This window comes from Phoca vitulina, unplaced genomic scaffold, assembly GCF_004348235.1.
Source record: "Phoca vitulina isolate PV1807 unplaced genomic scaffold, GSC_HSeal_1.0 scaffold28, whole genome shotgun sequence".
NCBI classification, from domain to species: Eukaryota; Metazoa; Chordata; class Mammalia; order Carnivora; family Phocidae; genus Phoca; species Phoca vitulina.
In genome coordinates, this window is record NW_022589731.1 from 13,283,666 (window position 1) to 13,302,798 (window position 19,133).

At 33.8% G+C, this 19,133-nt stretch overlaps 1 protein-coding gene across 3 annotated transcripts in view; it reads left to right on the forward strand.

Annotated features, from left to right (window-relative positions):
- The window catches only part of CCDC172 (coiled-coil domain containing 172), a 57,122-nt gene that overhangs the window by 14,217 nt on the left and 23,772 nt on the right, over positions 1 to 19,133 (forward strand). For all 3 annotated transcript variants that reach the window (XM_032423435.1, XM_032423436.1, XM_032423437.1), the window contains exons 4-5: positions 10,139 to 10,255; positions 11,420 to 11,585. In XM_032423435.1, coding sequence (XP_032279326.1) covers positions 10,139 to 10,255; positions 11,420 to 11,585 — 283 coding nt within the window. The remainder of the gene's footprint in view (positions 1 to 10,138; positions 10,256 to 11,419; positions 11,586 to 19,133) is intronic.

Here is a 19,133-nt window from a genome sequence, read left to right on the forward strand (position 1 = left end):
TTAGTTTTGTTTAGACCATGGGTGAGCCTCCCATTTTAACCTCAACTATTACTTGTGATTTCTTTTCTGAGTACCCCTATTCCTTATAAGATCTTTGTTCTTTGTTCTCTGAACCCGTGATCTTCTCAGCAGCCTTGGAGAACTTTTTATACTTTACATTACTGATTCCATCTTTTGCAGTGTTGGTTCTGTTATTTAATACTCTGTAAATTTAAAAGCTGTGTTGGGCTCTTACTTATCTTTTTTATATTTCTTTCATTTCCTGTCTTCCTTTTTATCTCAGCTTTTTTTTTTTTTTTATCTTACTCTCTTATGTCCTGACTTGCTCTTGTTTTTGGGGGGACATACCTTTGCACTCTTTTTTTTTTTTTTTTTTTTAAAGATTTTATTTATTTATTTGAGAGAGAGAGAATGAGAGAGACAGCACATGAGAGGGGGGAGGGTCAGAGGGAGAAGCAGACTCCCTGCCGAGCAGGGAGCCCGATGCGGGACTCGATCCCGGGACTCCAGGATCATGACCTGAGCCGAAGGCAGTCGCTTAACCAACTGAGCCACCCAGGCGCCCTACCTTTGCACTCTTTTGAGGACATCACATAATTGATAAACAAAATTTATCTCTTTGCACCCTGTAGCTGTAATATATTACAGAGATTTATAATACTCTTTCTCTGTAAGCTTTTGGGTAATTATTTTTTTATCTTCCATTACAGTATTTTTTTTTTGGGTGGGGTTTATGCTGTTGTTATGTGAGAACTGTCCAAACTTACAGCTTGCCAACAGATACAGTATATACATTGTTCTTTGTCCCATTCTTATTTGCTCGACTTCTTAAAGAATGAACTATCTTCCTAAAGCTAAAGCTGCTGGTTGACAAGTTGTTGTGAATATCCCCCATCCGGTTTCTTGTAGTATACTTGACTGAGGTATGATCTTTTCATGCTCATGTGCCAAGTTTTCTTATTATGAGGAGGAAAATTATATTTTAAAGAATCAGTGACATTTTATAGTTCTTCCATTAAAAGTAGTACATGAAAAATCACTACCTGCAGCATTCCATTGTTTTATATCCTGACAGAATAGGAAGATGTAGTGATAGCTAAGATAAAGTACTGCCTCCTGAATTGTCAAATAGCATAGAAGTCACCTTATTTCAAAGTATCTCCCGAGTGAGTCAGATTAAGAAGTATCATTACAAATGTTCTTGGCCTATCAGTATTTGTGCATTACTGCTCTTTCCCTAATCAGATTAGTATCTAGCTGCATCAGCAGTTCTTTGGAAATGGGAGTTTCATTTGAGGAAAAGGGGAAGAGTAATTTTGGAGTATGGGGTTATTTTGAGCAGGTTAGATTTAGGTTGGCTATGGAACCCGTAACACCAGGTGGATTCAAAAAAGGTGAATGGAAGAGGTCAAAAGCAAACTGGCTACAGCTGTGCCTGTGATCTTGCTGTTGCTGAGAACAACTCGTAGAGCCTTTGGTACTTACGTGGTCTTATGAATTGTTATTGCCTGAATTAATATCTCAAGATAAGTTGAAGGTTGCCTACCTCAGCTTCTTTGATTCAGGCTAGTTTCGTGGCTTTAAATATAGTCCAGTTTTTCCTGGTTAGAATTCTAATTAATTCCTCCCAAGAGAAGACAGAAAAGAGGAAAGAATGAGAGATAATGTGACTGCCACCTTAGGAAAACGGATGAGATTGTTCCTCTAAAATGGTCGTCTTCTCTTCATTATGAGCTCCTTTTCCTCTCCATCTTTATTAGGAGCACTTGCTTATGTTGCTACTGGAAGAGGAGGTTATATTCTCAGGAAGTATAAGGGCCTCCTGTCATTATTTTTGATGAACATGCAGCAGACATTTTTTTTTCTGAATTGAACTAGCTTTAATTGTTTTAATTCTTCATAAAAGTAGTATGTGTTTATTGCAAATTATTCCAAAAATAGGAATAGGTCAAATACAGAGTGAAAACTATCCATAGTTCCACTGTATAGTTAATATTTTCATAGGTCTTCTTTAAGAATTATTTAAGTGAATGTATTTTTTTCTGAAATCATTTGCTTTTTTCCATTTACTGTATCCCACATATATCAGTAAATATATATCTAAATAAGCAGTTTTTAATGATTGCATAGTATTCCACTCAATGGCTGTATCATATTTTAGTTAACTACTTTCCTACTGATAAATATTTACTATTACTATTAATAAATTACTATGATTAATATCACTGTGATGACAATCTTGCACATGCATCTTGGTGCACTTAGTTTTTTTAGGATAAAGTCCTGGGAATCAAATTGTTCTATCAATAGTTACATACTGTTAAGGCTTTTCATAATTTCCAAATTGTCCTCCAGAAAAGTTGTTCCAGTTTATTTTCCCATAATTTCACTACTCTTATAATTGAAATTATCAATTCTTTTGGCAAATGTAAGAAAAAGTGGCATCTTTTTATAGTTTTAATTTGAACTTTCTGTTTATATTTTTATTTTTTTCACTGATTGGTAATATTTACTATGTGTTTTACCTATTTATATGCCTTTTTCTTATTGACATCTAGCTTTTTATATGTTACAGATATTACCCTTTCTTTGTCATTTGTTGCAAATTTTATTATTTGTAGGTTGGCTTTTTATGATGTATTTTATTTAGTCAAAGTTTAGAATGTTTGTGTTGCTAGAATTTTAATCTTTTTGTTTATTTGTTTGTTCCTGAAATCAATCTCAGGCTTGGGAAAGCCTATTCCACTCCAAGGTTTTAAACAGTGTGTTTTTCCAGTACTTTTCCAGTGTTTTTTTTTCCTTAAATATCTTAAATAAAAATGACTCTTCCTCCATTTTTGCCTGGATAGATGTCACATGATCTCCATTGACCAAAAGCACCATCTTTATGATACAGTAATGCATATATATTTGTTTCTAGATAGTCTGTACACTTCTATTAATCTGTTTGTTTTGGCACCAGTATCATATTTACTTAATTATATTAGCTACTAAATATCTTTGAATCTCTGGGACGACAGTTTCTTTTTTAGAATTTTCCTGATTCTTTTCAGGTTTTTTTGTTATTCTAGATAAATTTAAAATCATTTTGTCAAATTCTAACAAATAAAACTATTGGGGTTTTAATTAAGACTGTACTACATTCATGTGATGATTTGGGAAGAATTGGTGTATTTCCATCTCTGAATCTTTACATTCAAGGACAAAGCATATCTTTCTATTTATTGGATCTCTTATGTTCTTCAGTAGAGGTTTTTTTTCATATAGGTCTCAGATATTTTTTAAGCTTATTTGTGTATTCTTTATTTGGTTACTGTTATGAATGAGATCTTTTCCATGCTTTTTTCTATTTATTTTTGGTAACTAGAAAAGATACTTAGTTTTTGATATTTATTTGTTACTAACCTTTTTACTGATTCTTTTTTATTTCTAACAGTTTTTCAGTAGATTTATTTGGATTTATTAGGTATGTAACAGTAGCATTTGCCTAAACAAATGAAAGAGAGTTGTGTACTAGCTTTTTTTTCAATAGTTGTATCTCTTATTCCTTTTTCTTGCCATATTGCATTAATAAAAACTTCCAGAACAAACTTAAATAGCAGTGGTCTTATCTGGCATCCTAATAACCTCCAATGAAAAGATGAGAGATGAGCAAAGACTTGACTGAGGTAAAGGAATGAACCAGAAGGAATCTGGGAAAAGAGATTCTCAGGCAGAGAGAACAGCTAATACAAAGGTCATAGGAGGGAGTGCACCTGGTATGTCCGAGGAATAACAAAGAGGCCAGTGTGGCTGGAGAAAGTAAATGAAGAGGAGAGTAGTAGAAGATAAGGTTGGACAGTGAATAAGGGAGTGCAGATCATGAAAAGTCTTATGAGCCATTGTAAGGATTAATATTTCCTGATATTGAAGCTTCCTACATTAGGATTCCTGTGTCATAGTGAGTTTTCCTTTAAGTACTACATCTGGGTGTTATACACAACTGATAAATTGTTGAACATTACATCTGAGACTAATGATGTACTATATGTTGGCTAATTGAATTTAAATTAAAAAAAAGAAATACATTTATAAAAAATAGATCTTTTTCTTTTACAAAACCTTAATATCTGTTGTTGATACAATATCCACTGATGTATTCTAGCATTTAAAATGTCTTTTATTACAGTCATAACACATTCTTTCCCCCAATTGCTATGAGCTTAAAATGTGAAATCTACATAACTCTCTTATGTAAAGTTGCCTTACACTGTGGGGTAGATCATTTAATCAGCAAAATGTCAGTTCCTAAAGTCTGAGAATATTTTAAACAACAGCAACCACAACAAAGGGTAGCTTTGTACTTTGCTTACTTGGACCTAAGCATTAATTTAGAATTCTCAGTCATTTTCAATTTTCAAGTTCTTCTGGTAGAAAAATACCTGAAGGCACCCAGGCAGCAAGAGTAGTGAAGAGTCACAAATCATGGCTATGCTGAAAACTGACCTAGTTGACCAGATAAGTCAGCTCACTGGGAAAACTATAAGCTCTGTTGAAAAATCAAATATCCCAAGAGGAATAAAACAGGGAAAGAAAAAAATCTTTATTGCTGAGGGAAGCAGAATTAACCAGAGTGTTGGCACTGCTATAAATTAAAATTTTCCAAAACAGCAATATTTTCTGACAAAGCTTGGCTATTTGATTCTAGAATATAACTTTAAGGCTGCATGCAAATATTTTCTCTTCATCTGTAGTCAGAGGAAGAAGAGAGATGAGAAAGGGAAATTTGTATTACTGCTACTAGGAACCGAACCTTTTCTTTTTGTTGTTATAGCCCCTTGATATTCCTGGGTAACTTAGGATATAGAGTTAGTAGTCTCTAAAGTGTTGATTTATGAAAGATGTCCAAGCTTCCATGGATATAAGATGGTGCCTCAATTCAAACCTGACTGGGAAAGATTCGTTCAAAAATATTTTGTGAGGTGGTTCAAGATGGCAGCATAGGAATATCTGAACTCATTTCCCACGTACACACCAAATCTACAGCTACATTTGGAAAAATTCCCTCGGAAAAAGACCTGAAAACTAGCTGAAAAATTCCTCCACAACAAAGGATAACATACAGGGCCACACTGAGATGGGTGGGAGAGGCAGAGACGTAGTCTCAGCAGAACCCACTTCCTACCTTGGCACAGCAACCCATAATCAGGAGGGAGCTCACAAATATGGAGCCTCTCCCTGAGATCTCAGCACACCAGCGTCAGGCACACCAGCCCTTGGGACTTAACAGGGGAGAAATGAACCCTCAAAACATCTGGCTTTGAAAATCAATGGTGCTTATTACATCCAGGAGATCCAAAGTGCTGTAGGGAACTAAGGTTCTGCTCTTAAAAGGCTCATAGGTAGACTCATTTGCCCCAGAACTAGTGCAAAAGCAGCAGTTTGAAAAGCACCTAGACTACATATATGTGAAGGAGAAACTTATTTCCTAATTATAAAGCATCTGTCAGAGGGACAGGGGCCTATTGGGACTGTCTCTAGAGATGGAGCTACAGCTGGGTGCCATTTTTGCGCCCTTCCTCCACCTTGTTCCATTTTACTGACTTGCTAGCACCATTTTTGCACTCTCCCTTTATCTTGCTAGCAGTGGCTGGCACATGCACACAGTCACAGCACTCTCCAGGAGAGCTGCCCTGCTGATGCCAGGGAATGTGCCCCACTCTCCCGCTGCCTTCTTAAAGCTGGTGGACATACACACACACACAAAAACCTGATTTAAAAATGGGTAGAGGATCTGAATAAATATTTTTCCAAAGAAGACATACAGATGGCCCACAGGCACATGGAAATATGCTCAACATTCCTAATCGTCAGGGAAATGCAAATCAATACCACAATGAGATATCATCTCATATCTGTTAAGATGGTTATAATAAAAAAGACAAGAAATAACAAGAGTTGGCAAGAATGTGGTAAAAAGGGAACCCTCTTGCCCTATTGGTAGGAATGTAAATGGTGCAACTACTATGGAAAATAGTATGGAGGTTCCTCAAAAAATTAAAAACAGAACTACCATATGATCCAGCAATTCCACTTCTGGGTATTTATCCAAAGAAAATGGGAACACGAATTCAAAAAGGTATGTGTACCCCTAGGTTCATTGCAACACTATTTATGATAGCCAAGATATGGAAACAACCTAAGTATCCATCAGTGGATGAATGGATAAAGAAATTGTAGGTAAATATATAATGGAATACCACTCAGCCATAAAAAAAGAATAAAATCTTGCCATTTGCAACAACATGGATGGACTTTGAGGGTATTATGCTAAATGAAATAAATCAGATAAAGACAAATACCATATAATTTCACTTATATGTGGAATCTAAAAAAACAAAACATACTGACAAAGGAAAACCAAACTAATAGATACAAATAATAGATTGGTAGTTACCAGTTGGGAGGAGTTTGGGGGGATGGGCAAAATGGGTCAAGAGGGTCAAAGGGTACAATCTTCCAGTTATAAAATAAATAAGTGCTTGGGTCATAATATATAGCATGGTGCCCATAGTCAGTGATATTGAAAGTTGCTAAGAGAATAAATCTTAAAAAGTTCTCCTTACGAGAAAAAAAGAAAAGATTTTATAATTTTGGTGACAATTGGTAACTTGACTTGCTGTGGTGATCATTTGTCAGTGCATATAAATATCAAATCATTTTGTTGTACACTGAAAACTAACAATGTATGTCAATTATACCTTAGTTAAAATTATTTTTAAGTCTCAGTTTTACATTTCTTCTAGTATCTTTCCAATTCTGATCCCCACCCATCATTTTTACATCAAAAGAGATGTTTCTCATGATAATTTATTCTGTGAAATGTCCTTGTCTTGTGATCATAGCAATATGTTCGGGGTTGTATCTGAAATTATTTACCTAAATTTTACACATCAGTAGGTCTGGTTTTCAAACACAAGAGTGTGAATAATAGTTTAAGGAATTGGTTGTGATAACAAGAACAAAAGGAATAATGAGAAACACATTCTGCAAATAGGTGGCCGTGAAAAGCTATTTCAGTTTTTTTAAGGGTAACAGCTTACACTTGGCAGAGAGGACCTGGGAAGATCCAAAAGTCTTTGTCCTTTCAGTTTCATTAAAATATGAAAGAACTCTTATTAATAATAGACCCATGTAGCTTCTGCAACCCTAACTTACTGCTGTCTTCACCATGTGAATCATCATATTGTGGGCATCTGCTCTTACTGACTTGAGCTTTCCCAAACTCCTGCCTCTTTTTCTATTATGCTTTTTCCTTTATTTGCCAATTCCATTTTATATTAAATGTTTTCATCACAGATCCTAAGTGAATTTAAAAATTAGTGTTACTGTAATTTTTCTGTAGTTACTGACTCTGGAACTTTTTAAGGTTGATTTAAAGACGAAAATGTGGAAGTAAAAGATAAAGACAATATAAGACAGAAAGTGGGAATGATGAGGAGAAGCAGGCCAATAATAATAAAAACAACAACAACAAAGAAGCAGAAAAGACCTCAAAATGATAATTCCCATAGAAGTTTAGGGGAAGAGGAAATTTACACATATACCTTTCTTATAAAGCTTTTGAATAGTTCTCTACTTTTCATTTGGGGTATATAGGTTTCATTTTTCAGATTATGGTAAAATATTCCAATTAAATGACAACTTGTCTAATAGCTCTCTTTAATTATTTTCTTTTTTAGGAAAGAGAACAGTGGTAATTTTAGGTCTTAGTTGGTGATAGCTGGAATGGGACACCTTAATTTTTTATTTCTTACCATAAGGCTTTTCTGAACCTGAATGATAAATTTAGTTATGACTTATTTAAAAAATTTTTTAGCCTGATAAGTACTATTTTCTTCATTTCTGGGTTTCGACATAGGTCTTTCACAACAGATCAGTGGTGGAAACAATTAGAATTCAGGAATTTTGATTCATATGTGACATACCTTATTGGATTAAACCAAAATTGATCCAGCCCAATATTTGGTCTCAAAGCAGTTTTGCACGCATTCATGGTTACTGTCCAGAATAACAGCTCTGAGAGTTAGGTGTATACTACAAGCTACCTTCTCTCATTAAGTTCTGGTAATTTTTCTGTTTCTCAAACTTACCTACTTTCATCTTCTGCTTTTATCAGAGACTAAAGTCCCTTTTAGTTCCAGAAATATCTCTGTTACTTTGAAATAGTTCTATTCCTAATTTAGGAGAAAAGAAGTCAGAAGAGCTGGATTTTAGTCCTGAGTTTGCCTGTACTTAATTATTTTACCTTTGTTAACGAATTTCACTTCTTTGGAACTCATTTTCTTCTCATTTATATGATAAATACTAAATAGCTCTGAAGTATTTTCTTATTCTAAATAAATGTGATAGAATTCATGATCATACTCTTGTTTGCTGTTGTTACCATTTTCTATATGATTTCATAGATCTGGCCATATTTCTAATTTCTGTCTTCTTAGTAAAATAACTAACTGCCCCATTCTTCCTTCCCTCAACTTTAAAAGTATTTTCTGAGTTTCTTTGGTCCTGAAAATTGTATCTCTTTCATCATTCTCTATTGATGTCTTTCTTAAGATAGAGTTGATGAGAACAGCACCAAGTACTGAATTCAGGTGTGAGCAGATGTGCCATGATATTATATATATATGCAAGACCATATTTTCTTTTTTATTTCCATTACTTTTTTTTCTGTTACTTTTTTAATGCCAATATTTCCAGGACTTTTTAGCCGTATCGTTTCAAAATATCTTTCAGGCCAACCCTTTGCCTCTGGACTAGACTCTCCTTAAGCTCTTTACTATTCAATATCTTCTGGGACAGAGATTTCACACCCTGTCTCTCACCTTCAGGAAGTTCTTATGGCTAACATAAATCTTGCTTTCTGCAATTTAAATTGAATTTGTTTCCTTTTTCTTTTCACTGTGGAGATGGGAACAGCCCCAAACGAAAAGTGATGCTTTCTTATGAGGGCCAGTACTGAATATAGAGGAAAGATTATTCCCAGTCTGACATCAATTTTAGCTTTTATATATTAAAGCTTCCTGACTTTCATTTCAGTATTCATGGTCTCAGGAGATGCTATTCTTTATGGCCCAAATGAAATAATAGTTACATATCCAATATTAATGTTTATTATGTCTTTTGCTAACTAGAACCAAATGAGGTACGAAAATAAAAAATGAGTTCTGGGATGGGGTGGCTGGGTGATAGACATTGGGGAGGGTATGTGCTATGGTGAGCGCTGTGAATTGTGTACGACTGTTGAATCACAGACCTGTGCCTCTGAAACAAATGCTACATTGTATGTTAAAAAAAAAAAAAAAGGAAGAAGAAGCAGAAAGGGAAGAATGAAAAGGGAAAATCAGAGAGGGAGACGAACCATGAGAGACTATGGATTCTGAGAAACAAACTGAGGGTTCTAGAGGGGAGGGGGGTGGGAGGATGGGTTAGCCTGGTGATGGGTATTAAAGAGGGCACGTATTGAATGGAGCACTGGGTGTTATATGCAAACAATGAATCATGGAACACTACGTCAAAAACTAATGATGTAATGTATGGTGATTAACATAACACAATAATAAAAAATAAATAAAAAAAAAGCATTTGAGGACTTTAGCACATTTGTGTTTTTCTTAGTATAACTATAGTCATGGGACGGGGTTTTTGCCTATGGTTTGTAGATTTTATCTCATTTTATTAGTCATACTGTATACATGTTTAATTCATCCATGTCTTCCTTATAAGTGATGAGAATAGAAACTTGTTCTTTAACTGAGGCTGTCTTGAAGCAGAGTTTAATATGTGTAGTCAAAAAGCTTTTGATACCTAAGCTAAGAAATGTGTTGGGTACTGTAAAGAAAAAAGAAAACACATTTTCTGCCATTGAGGGGCCTATAGTCTTATTGGGGGAAAATATTATAAAACTTGTGATGGTAGAACACTTATAAAATAATATATGATAGTACATATAAAATAAGATGTTTAATGTGAATTTTATTTTTCATTTAAGGTTAATACAGAAAATATCTTATACTGTGTAGATCTGTTCTGTTAGCTAAGGCACCCTGAATGTTTAACTAATTGTTTCATTCTGATTTCTGTTTTTTTCACTTTAAAGGTTCAGCAGTTTTCTGAAAAAGCCTTCCTCTTACAGCTTTGGAAAATTCATGAAAATGCCTTAGAAAGACAGTGTAGTGAAATTACAAACCAGAGGAATATGCTTCTCCAAACCTTTGTAAGCCTCCAGCCACTTAGAAATATCTATTTTACTAACTGTATTGAAAATATTTAGATATACTTAGGTGTACTGTTAGAAAATTATCTGTATGCATATTGGCAGATAGTCCTGTTCAGATATGGAAAAGTATTAAGTGCTATTTAAAACCAGTTGGTAGAGTAATATAGTTAGAAAGAATTCTATTGGCAGGGATGCAATATAGAAATTATTTGCAATTGTAATAAGCATAAAAAAACCCAGTGAAACTGATTTGAATTGCTCAGGCTTTGAGACCTTGGTTTTAATGCTTTTGAAAGACAGAGAGTTTCACACTTAAGGCATATTTATGGATCTTGGTGAAGAGATAGATTTTGTTTATCTTTTTATCTTAAGTCAGAACCAACAAACTTAGTAGTTTTAAATGACAGGGCCAGTTTAGGAATGTGACTTATAATTAATTGACATTTCAAAGAAAATACATTTAAAAATATTAAAAATATTTATCTGAAGTCAGAACCAACAGACTTTGTGCTTATACATGACATGTCTAGTTTCTCAATGTAGTTCACTATTAATTGACATTTCTTAGAAAAAATAGAAAAATACAGCAATATTTAGGTTCTATCATTGTGCAGAGTTTTTGGAAATTCTTTGATCTTCATGTTGATGTTTCATAAAATGTGAACTATTTTGTAGAACTGAATTAGAAATAAATATATAATTTTACCTCCTTTGTCTATATTTTAAAAGGTTTCCTTGGATTTCCTTGTTTGTTTTTTCTATAGCAGTGATTCCTTTGAGTATAGACTTTCATTTTCACATTTGCACATTTAATTATTTTACCCAATCTTATATTGCAATGACAAAATGGCACCCATATATGGCTATAAGTTAATACATAAATAAACACAGATATAATGACGAGTAGTAGAATTTCTATCTCAATAATACTCCCAAAACATTAAGGATAAAACTTTCATGTGGAAATAGTTGGTTATTAGTATATAATAGCTTCACTTTTTTATTAATATTGCTGGAGGAATAAAGCATTTTTGTGATAACACCAGGAAGTATAATTTTATATTTTTGTTGTTAATAATTCCAAATGATTGCATTTTAAATCACTAAAGAAAAATATTATTACAATTAACATCTATATTTGATCTTTTGTTTGTTTTCCAGGGGGCTACAAAGAAAAGAGTGAGAGAGGAGGAAGAAAAATTTATTAAGGAAATTACACACTTCAATAATGAGTATGAAGTAACAAAGAAAAGAAAGCTTTTGATAAAAGAAAATGTCAAGATTGAAATATCTGACTTAGAAAACCAGGCGAACATTTTGAAGAGGGGTATGAGTATATAGTGCCACCTCATTTATCTGTCATTAATGAAAATAACTTATTTTGAGCCAGTGAATTTTCCAGAAATTTAACTTTTTCATAAGTAAATTGGTTATTGCATACTATTCTTTTGCATTTATCTTAATTACCCTAATGGAAATGTATCTTTTATTGTGAGCAGTCTCAAGTTCTTTAGAAGTAGGTGTGACATGAGCATTTAGTCATTCATTCAATAAACAAATATCTGTTACTCTGTTATGTGATAGGCATTATTCTGGGTCATGGGGATATAAAACTAAAAAGTGGAGGAATCAAATATGTAAGCAGGTATTTATAGTACAATGTGATAGAAGCTATAATAGGGGTAGGACTGGTACGATGATCCTCATTTTACCATCAATACAATTTAAACTAGGAAACAAGGTTACACAGTGGGGTGGGGAGAATTTCATTTCAGGAAACCTAGCATGCAGGTTATTGCAATCTGTGATAAGATCCTGAACTAAAGACATTGCCAAAGAGAAGAGAGGGTAAATTAAAGAGATGTTTAGGAATAATGATAGGACTTTATCACTGATTAATGTGAACAAAAATAGAGAAAGTTAGGGATGACTTCCAGTTTCCATATGTCAGAAATTGGGTAGAATATGGTACCAGGAGGAAGAGCAGAGGTAGAGAAGCCTGTTGGAACTATAGCCTATTCTGGACAAAATGATTGAGTTTTGTTTCAGGTATTTTCAGTTGGAGATGTCTATGGAATATATAGGGGAAGATGCCCAGGTGGCAGGGGAAGATTTGGTTGTGAAGCTGGTAAGAGAGATCAGAGCCAGAGCATTAGGTTTGGGACTGAATCTAGAGGAGTTGGTGACATCATTCAGAGAAAACATATAGAGGGAACATAGATGAGGAGTGAAGACCAGAAAACATATAGAGGGAACATAGATGAGGAGTGAAGACCAAAGCCAGAAACTGGGAAAGCATTACATTTAAGGAAAGAAAGAAAAAGAATGGGACAGAGTAGTCAAAGAAGGCAAGAGAAGAACCAGCAGAGAGTAATATTTTAGAAACCAAAAGCAAAATATGTATTCCTCAAATTAGTGGAAAACAAAATAGGATATCAATTTGATAATCAGAAGATGTCAAGTGCAGTAGCATAGAGTAGAGCAGTAGTAATAGATTGGAGTCAATGGGAGTCAAAGTAGAGAATGAAAATATAAATGATATTAAATGGAAAATTAGTTTTTAATGGAAGCCTTTCTAAAATGTACTGTTACTTTGATGCCTTTAGTAAATGGAGAATAATAAACACATTTAACTTTTTTATTGACTTGGAGCTATCCATATGAATAATTTATTGTTTTGCTTTGCATATGACAACTTTACTGTAATAGTTATAGTAATAGTAATAGTAATAGTATATGACACTGTAATAGTAATGACAAAATTACTATTTTAAGTAATATTCATCAGGCTTATACTATATAACAACCACCATTCTAAAGATTATAATTGCTAATATCATTGTTGATTTCATTTAAATCTTAATTTTACCATTTGATAGTTGTGTGATTTGGGGCAAGATGCTAAACTTTTCTTTGACTCGGTTTCCCCATCTGTAAAGATGGGGGTTAGTAGCCATGACCTTAGCAAAGGTTGTTGTGAGGATTCAATGAAATAATACTGAAGCACATAGAATGCTGCCTGCCACATAATGAAACCCTCAAAAAATGTGAGGATTATACTTTTTAGTCTCATTTTATAGATGAAGGAAATAAGGTTCTCAGAGATAAATTACTTTGGGTAGAGAGTGTAGGACAGAGGCACACATCTGGAAAGCTTTAAAAAATATTAAATGCTTGAGTCCCATTCAAGACCTATTGAATCAGAATCTGTGGGAGAAAATAGGGAACATAACTTTTTAAAAATCCCTTAGGTGATATTGATGTGTACTTTCAATAACAAGTTAGAATACAAAGTTAAATAGGTACATACTTTAAAACTAATTTCTGCAGAAAGTCATGGATATCACCATTTCTATCCAACATAGTATTAGAAATTTTAGCCAAATCAGTTAGGCAAGAAAAAGAAATAAAAGGCATCTACATTGGAAAGAAAAAAGTAAAATTGTCTCTGTGCCCAGATGATAATGCTCTTATATATAGAACACCTAAGGATACACAAAAAACTGCTGGGACTAATAAATAAATACAGCAAAGTTGCAGTATACAAAATCAACACACAAAAATAAGTTGCATTTCTATGTATGAGCAATAAGTGATCCAAAAAGGAAAAAAAAATTCCATTTATAATAGTATTAAAAAGAATAAAATACTTCAGAATAAATTTAACCAAGGAGGTAAAAGACTTGTACATTGAAAACCATATAAAACATTACTTAAAGAAATTAAAGAAGACCCAAATAAGTGGAAAGACATCCCATGTTCATGGATTGGAAAAATTGGTATTGTTAAGATGGCATTATTACCCAAAATGATGTATAGATTCAATGTAATCTCTATCAAAATCCCAACAGCATTTTTTTCATGAATTGAAAAACCCATCCTAAAATTCATATAGGATCCCAATGAGCCAAAACTATTTTGGAAAAGAAGAACAAAGTTGGAGGACTCAACATTTCCTGATTTCAAAACATACTAAAATGCCACAGTAATCAAAATTGTGTGGTACTAGAATAAGGATAGACATATAGAAAATCAGGATAAAATAGAGATCTTAAATATAAATCCTCGTGTATGTGGTCAAATGATTTTTTATAAGAGTGCCAAGACTATTCAATGGGAAAGGATAGTCTTTTCAACATATAGAGCTGGGAAAACTGGATACCACCCTTACCTTACACAGTATATAAAAATTAGCTAAGTCTTAAACTTAAGTAAAACAACAAAGCTCTTAGAAGAAATCATATAGGAAACACTTCATCATATTGGATTTGGAGATGATTTCGTGGATATCAAAAACACAGGCAACAAAAGAAAAAATAGATAAATTGTATTTCATTAAAATTAAGATCTTTTGGGGCACCTGGGTGGCTCAGTCGTTAAGCATCTGCCACATCACTAGTCTTTAGAGAAATGGAAATCAAAACCACAAAGAGATACTACTTAACACCCATTAGAATGGCTATTAATCAAAAAAATCCAGTCTCCACAACATGATATTCACAATGTTCGAGATGCAATTCAAAATTACTTGACTTCTGAAGAATCAGTGAAATGTGACCTAGTGTCAAAAGAAAACCATGAGATGCCAAACCCATAGTGATCTAGACATTGGAATTATGAAATACTTTATAGCAGCTATTATTGAGCTATGCTCAGTGAGTTAAGGAAGATGCACTTGCAATAGATGAAAATATAGGTAATTTCAGTGGAGAAATAGAAAATGTAAAAAAAATAAAAGCATATTAGAACTGAAAAATACATTATCTGAAATAAAAATGTCACTGAATAAGCGTAATAACAGAATGGAACTGATAGGAGATCCAGTGAATATGAAGTGATAGGAAATCCAGTGAACATGAAGATAGATCAATAGAAATTGTCCAATCTGAAAGAGATGAGAAATTAAAATAAAATGAAACAAAAAACTAGAAACTTAGGAACCTGTAGGACAATTTTAAAAGGTCTAACATTCAAGTAATTGGAGTCTCTGAAGGAGAGGAAAGAGAATTGGCAGAAAATATATTTGAAGAAATGGCAGAAAATTTCTTAAATTTTCTAAAAGACATTAATTTGCAGATTCAAGAAGTTCAGCAAACCCAAATAGGGTAAATTCAAAGAAATCCATGCCTAGCCGCTTAGTAGTCACACTTAAAAAGTCAAAGAGAAAGAGAAAATCTTGAAAACAGGAAACAGTAACTCTAATGACTATGTACCTGTAGCTAGAAATGATAAAGTCAAGAAGACAGTGGAATAACATCTTGGAAGTGTTGAAAGAAAATTTTCCCTATCCAGTGAAAATATCTTTCAAAAATGAAGTTAAAAAAAGACATTTTCAGATAAATAAAAATTAGGGGATTCCATTGCCATCATGCCTGAAAGACAAGAAATGCTAAAGGAAGTCCTCCAAGTAGAAGCAAAAATAATACCAGAGAGAAACTTGGATCATATTTAATGATTTAAAATAAACAGAAATGGCAAATACATGGATAATTATAAATACGTATTTTTTCTCTTAACTTTAAAAGAAACATATGATTGTTTAAAGCAAATAATATATTGTCTTGTAGAATTTATAATGTATACAGAGGCAATTTGTATACATGCATACATATGCATATATGACAGCTATCACATAAAGGGCTGGAAAAGAGGACTGGTAAATGGATCTCTACAGTCCTATATAACTCTCAGAAAACCAGGGATAGAAGGGAACTTTCTCAACCAGATAAAGAACTTGTTTGAAAAGCCTACAGCTAATATTACACTTAATGGTGAAATATCGAATACCAATATCATCCGAAATGGTGACATATTAAATACTTACCCCGCAAAGATTGAGAATAAGGCAATGATGCTTAGTCTTATCACTTCCATTCAATACAGCTCTGGATGTCCTAGCCATCTTAACCTTTTCAATGAGACAAAATAAAGTTGCCTCTATTTACAGATTACATGATTGTTTACTTAGAAAATTATAAGGAATTTACAAAACAATTACTAAAATTAATGAGTCAATATGGTAAGGTTATAGGATACAAGGTATATATTTAAAAATCAGTTGAGGGGCACCTGGGTGGCTCAGTCGGTTAAGTGTCTGATTCTTGATTTCGGCTCAGGTCATGATCTCAGGTCTGCCCAGCGTGGAGCATGCTTAAGATTCTCTCTTTCCCTCTCCCTATACCCCTCCCCCTCCACTATCTCTCTCTAAAGAAAAAAAGAAAATCAGTTGAATTCTTATATACTAACAGCAAACAATAGAAAAATGGAATAAAAATGCCATTTAAACAGCATCAAAAAACAAAATAGAAACAAATTTAACAAAAGACGTGAGGGACTTCTACACTATAAACTACAGAGCATTGCTGAGAGAAATTAAGGAAGACCTAAATAAATAGATCTATCATGTTCATGGATTAGAAAATTCAATTTTGTTAATAGGTCGGGTCTCTTCAAATTTATCATAGTTTCAACAGAATCTCAGTAAAAATCCCGTTAAGTTTTAGTAAGCCTTGACAAGCTGATTCTAATACTTATATGGAAATGTAAATCACTTAGAACAGCCAAAATTTTTTAAAAGAACAAAATTTAGAGATTTATACTCCCTGATTTCAAATTTTGTTGAAAAGCTATAGTAATCAAGACAGTGTGTCACTGGCTTAAAAATAGGCATATAGGTACCACTGGAATGAAAGAGTCCATAAGGTCAATTGATGTCAACAAAGGTAACAAGGCAATTCAGTGGGGAAAGGAAAGTCTTTTCAGTAAATGCTGCTGGAACAATTGGACATCCACTGCAAAACAATGATTCTTAAATCTTATTTCACACCATATTAAACATTAACTCAGAATGGACATACACCTAAACATAAAAGCTAACATCATGAAACTCTTAGAAGAAAACATAATAGGAAATCTTTGCCATCTTGAGATAGGAAATGATTTCTTAGATGGGACACAGAAACATGAACCATAAAAGAAAGAAAAAAAATACATTGGATTTCAAATAAATTAAGAAAAAAACACTATTAAGAAAATCAAAAGAGGGGCACCTGGGTGGCTCAGTCGGTTAGGCATCTGCCTTCGGCTTGGGTCATGGTCCCGGGGTCCTGGGATCGAGCCCTGCATCTGGCTCCCTGCTCAGTGGGAAGCCTGCTTCTCCCTCTCCCTCTGCACCTTTGCTCCTGCTCTCTCTCTCTCTCAAATAAATCTTTAAAAAAAAAAAAAGAAAGAAAATCAAAAGACAAACCACAGACTTGGAGAAAATATTTGCAATACATATATCTGCCGGTGTACTATTACCTAGAATATAATGAACTCTTACAACTTAATAATAAGAAGGCAACAAAACTGATTCTAAAAGGGGAAAAAGATTTGAACTTCACAAAAGGGCATATACTAATGAGCAATGAACATATGAAAAGATACTCAATATCTTTAGTCATCAGGAAAATACAAATTAAAACCACAATGCAATATCACTGTACATGCATTTAATTAAAATTAAAAAGACTGGTCATATTAAGTGTTGGCAAGAATGTGGAGCATCTGAAATTCATATGGTACTGATGGGAATGTAAAATAAATGGTACAACCACTTTGGAAATTGTTTCGCAATTTCTTAAAACATTAAACATACATTTACCATATGACCCAGCCATTCTACAACTAGATACACCAGAGAAGTGAAATTTAGGTCCACACTAAGTTTTTAGTAACTTTATTCACAGTAGCCAAAAACTGAACATAACTTTTAAATGTCCAGTAAGAGGTAAATGGATAAACAAAATTGGTGTATTCCATGCAGTGGAATACTCAGAGATAAAAAATAATAGATCTGCTCACAGACAACATGGTACCTGAAAGAAGCCAGACACAAAAGAACACGTACTACATTCAATGCAAACTGTATGGGACATCAATGATTTGGTGCCTGGAAGAAGCCAGACACGAAAGAACACATACTACATTCAATGCAAACTGTATGGGACAACAAGCAGGCAAGTGACAACAAGCTGATCAGTGTGGTTGCCTGGGTCAGAATGAATAAAGTGCAAAGGGGCAAAGGAAGCTTTTGGGATTGATAGAAATACACAGTTTCTTGATTGTGGTGGTGCTTTCATGAGTGTATGTGAGAGCCAAAACTCATAGATTTGTATGCTATTAAGTGGATGGATATACTTCATGTAAATTATTCCTCCAAAAAAGTGATAAAGAAAGCATCCTTGATACCACACATACTGTAGGAGCCCCCTATTTTGTATCCTTTCTTCCAGAAATATGGATTTATTTTAATAGATTTGCTTCCATACTACCTGGTACTGTTGGTCTTTGTACTTTCACAAAGCCCATCTCTACATGTATCAGAACATTTTTATATGAAACTTTAAACTGTAATGGCAGGACTTTGTTTAATGCTCTGTCTCCAATAGTATGAAAGAGATAATTATGAATTGATGACTGCTTCAAAAGGAGAAGTATAAAATGAGGTGAAAACATATAATAAGGGAACTTAACCTGGACTAGGAGTGAAGGAAATTCTCCCCGAACAAGTGACTTTCAGATTGAGGTCTGAAGGGTGGCAGGAATTAACCAAATGGCAGATCTGAGTGTAAATGTCAGAAAATTGGGTATATAAGTCAAGAGCTCCGAGGAAGATTTGGGCTGGAACTGTTAAATTCAGGAGTCACCCAGGAAAAATGAATTGAAAGAAAATAATAGAACCCTGAGGAACACCAGGATTTTCAAAGCAAGAAGAAAAAGTCCAGTGAAGAGTGTGAAACGTAGGCAGGACACATTACTGTGTGGAAGGGAAATCACCTCGGGGAGAGAGCGTTTGACGGAGTGATCAGCCCATGTTAAATGCTGCCAAATTGTC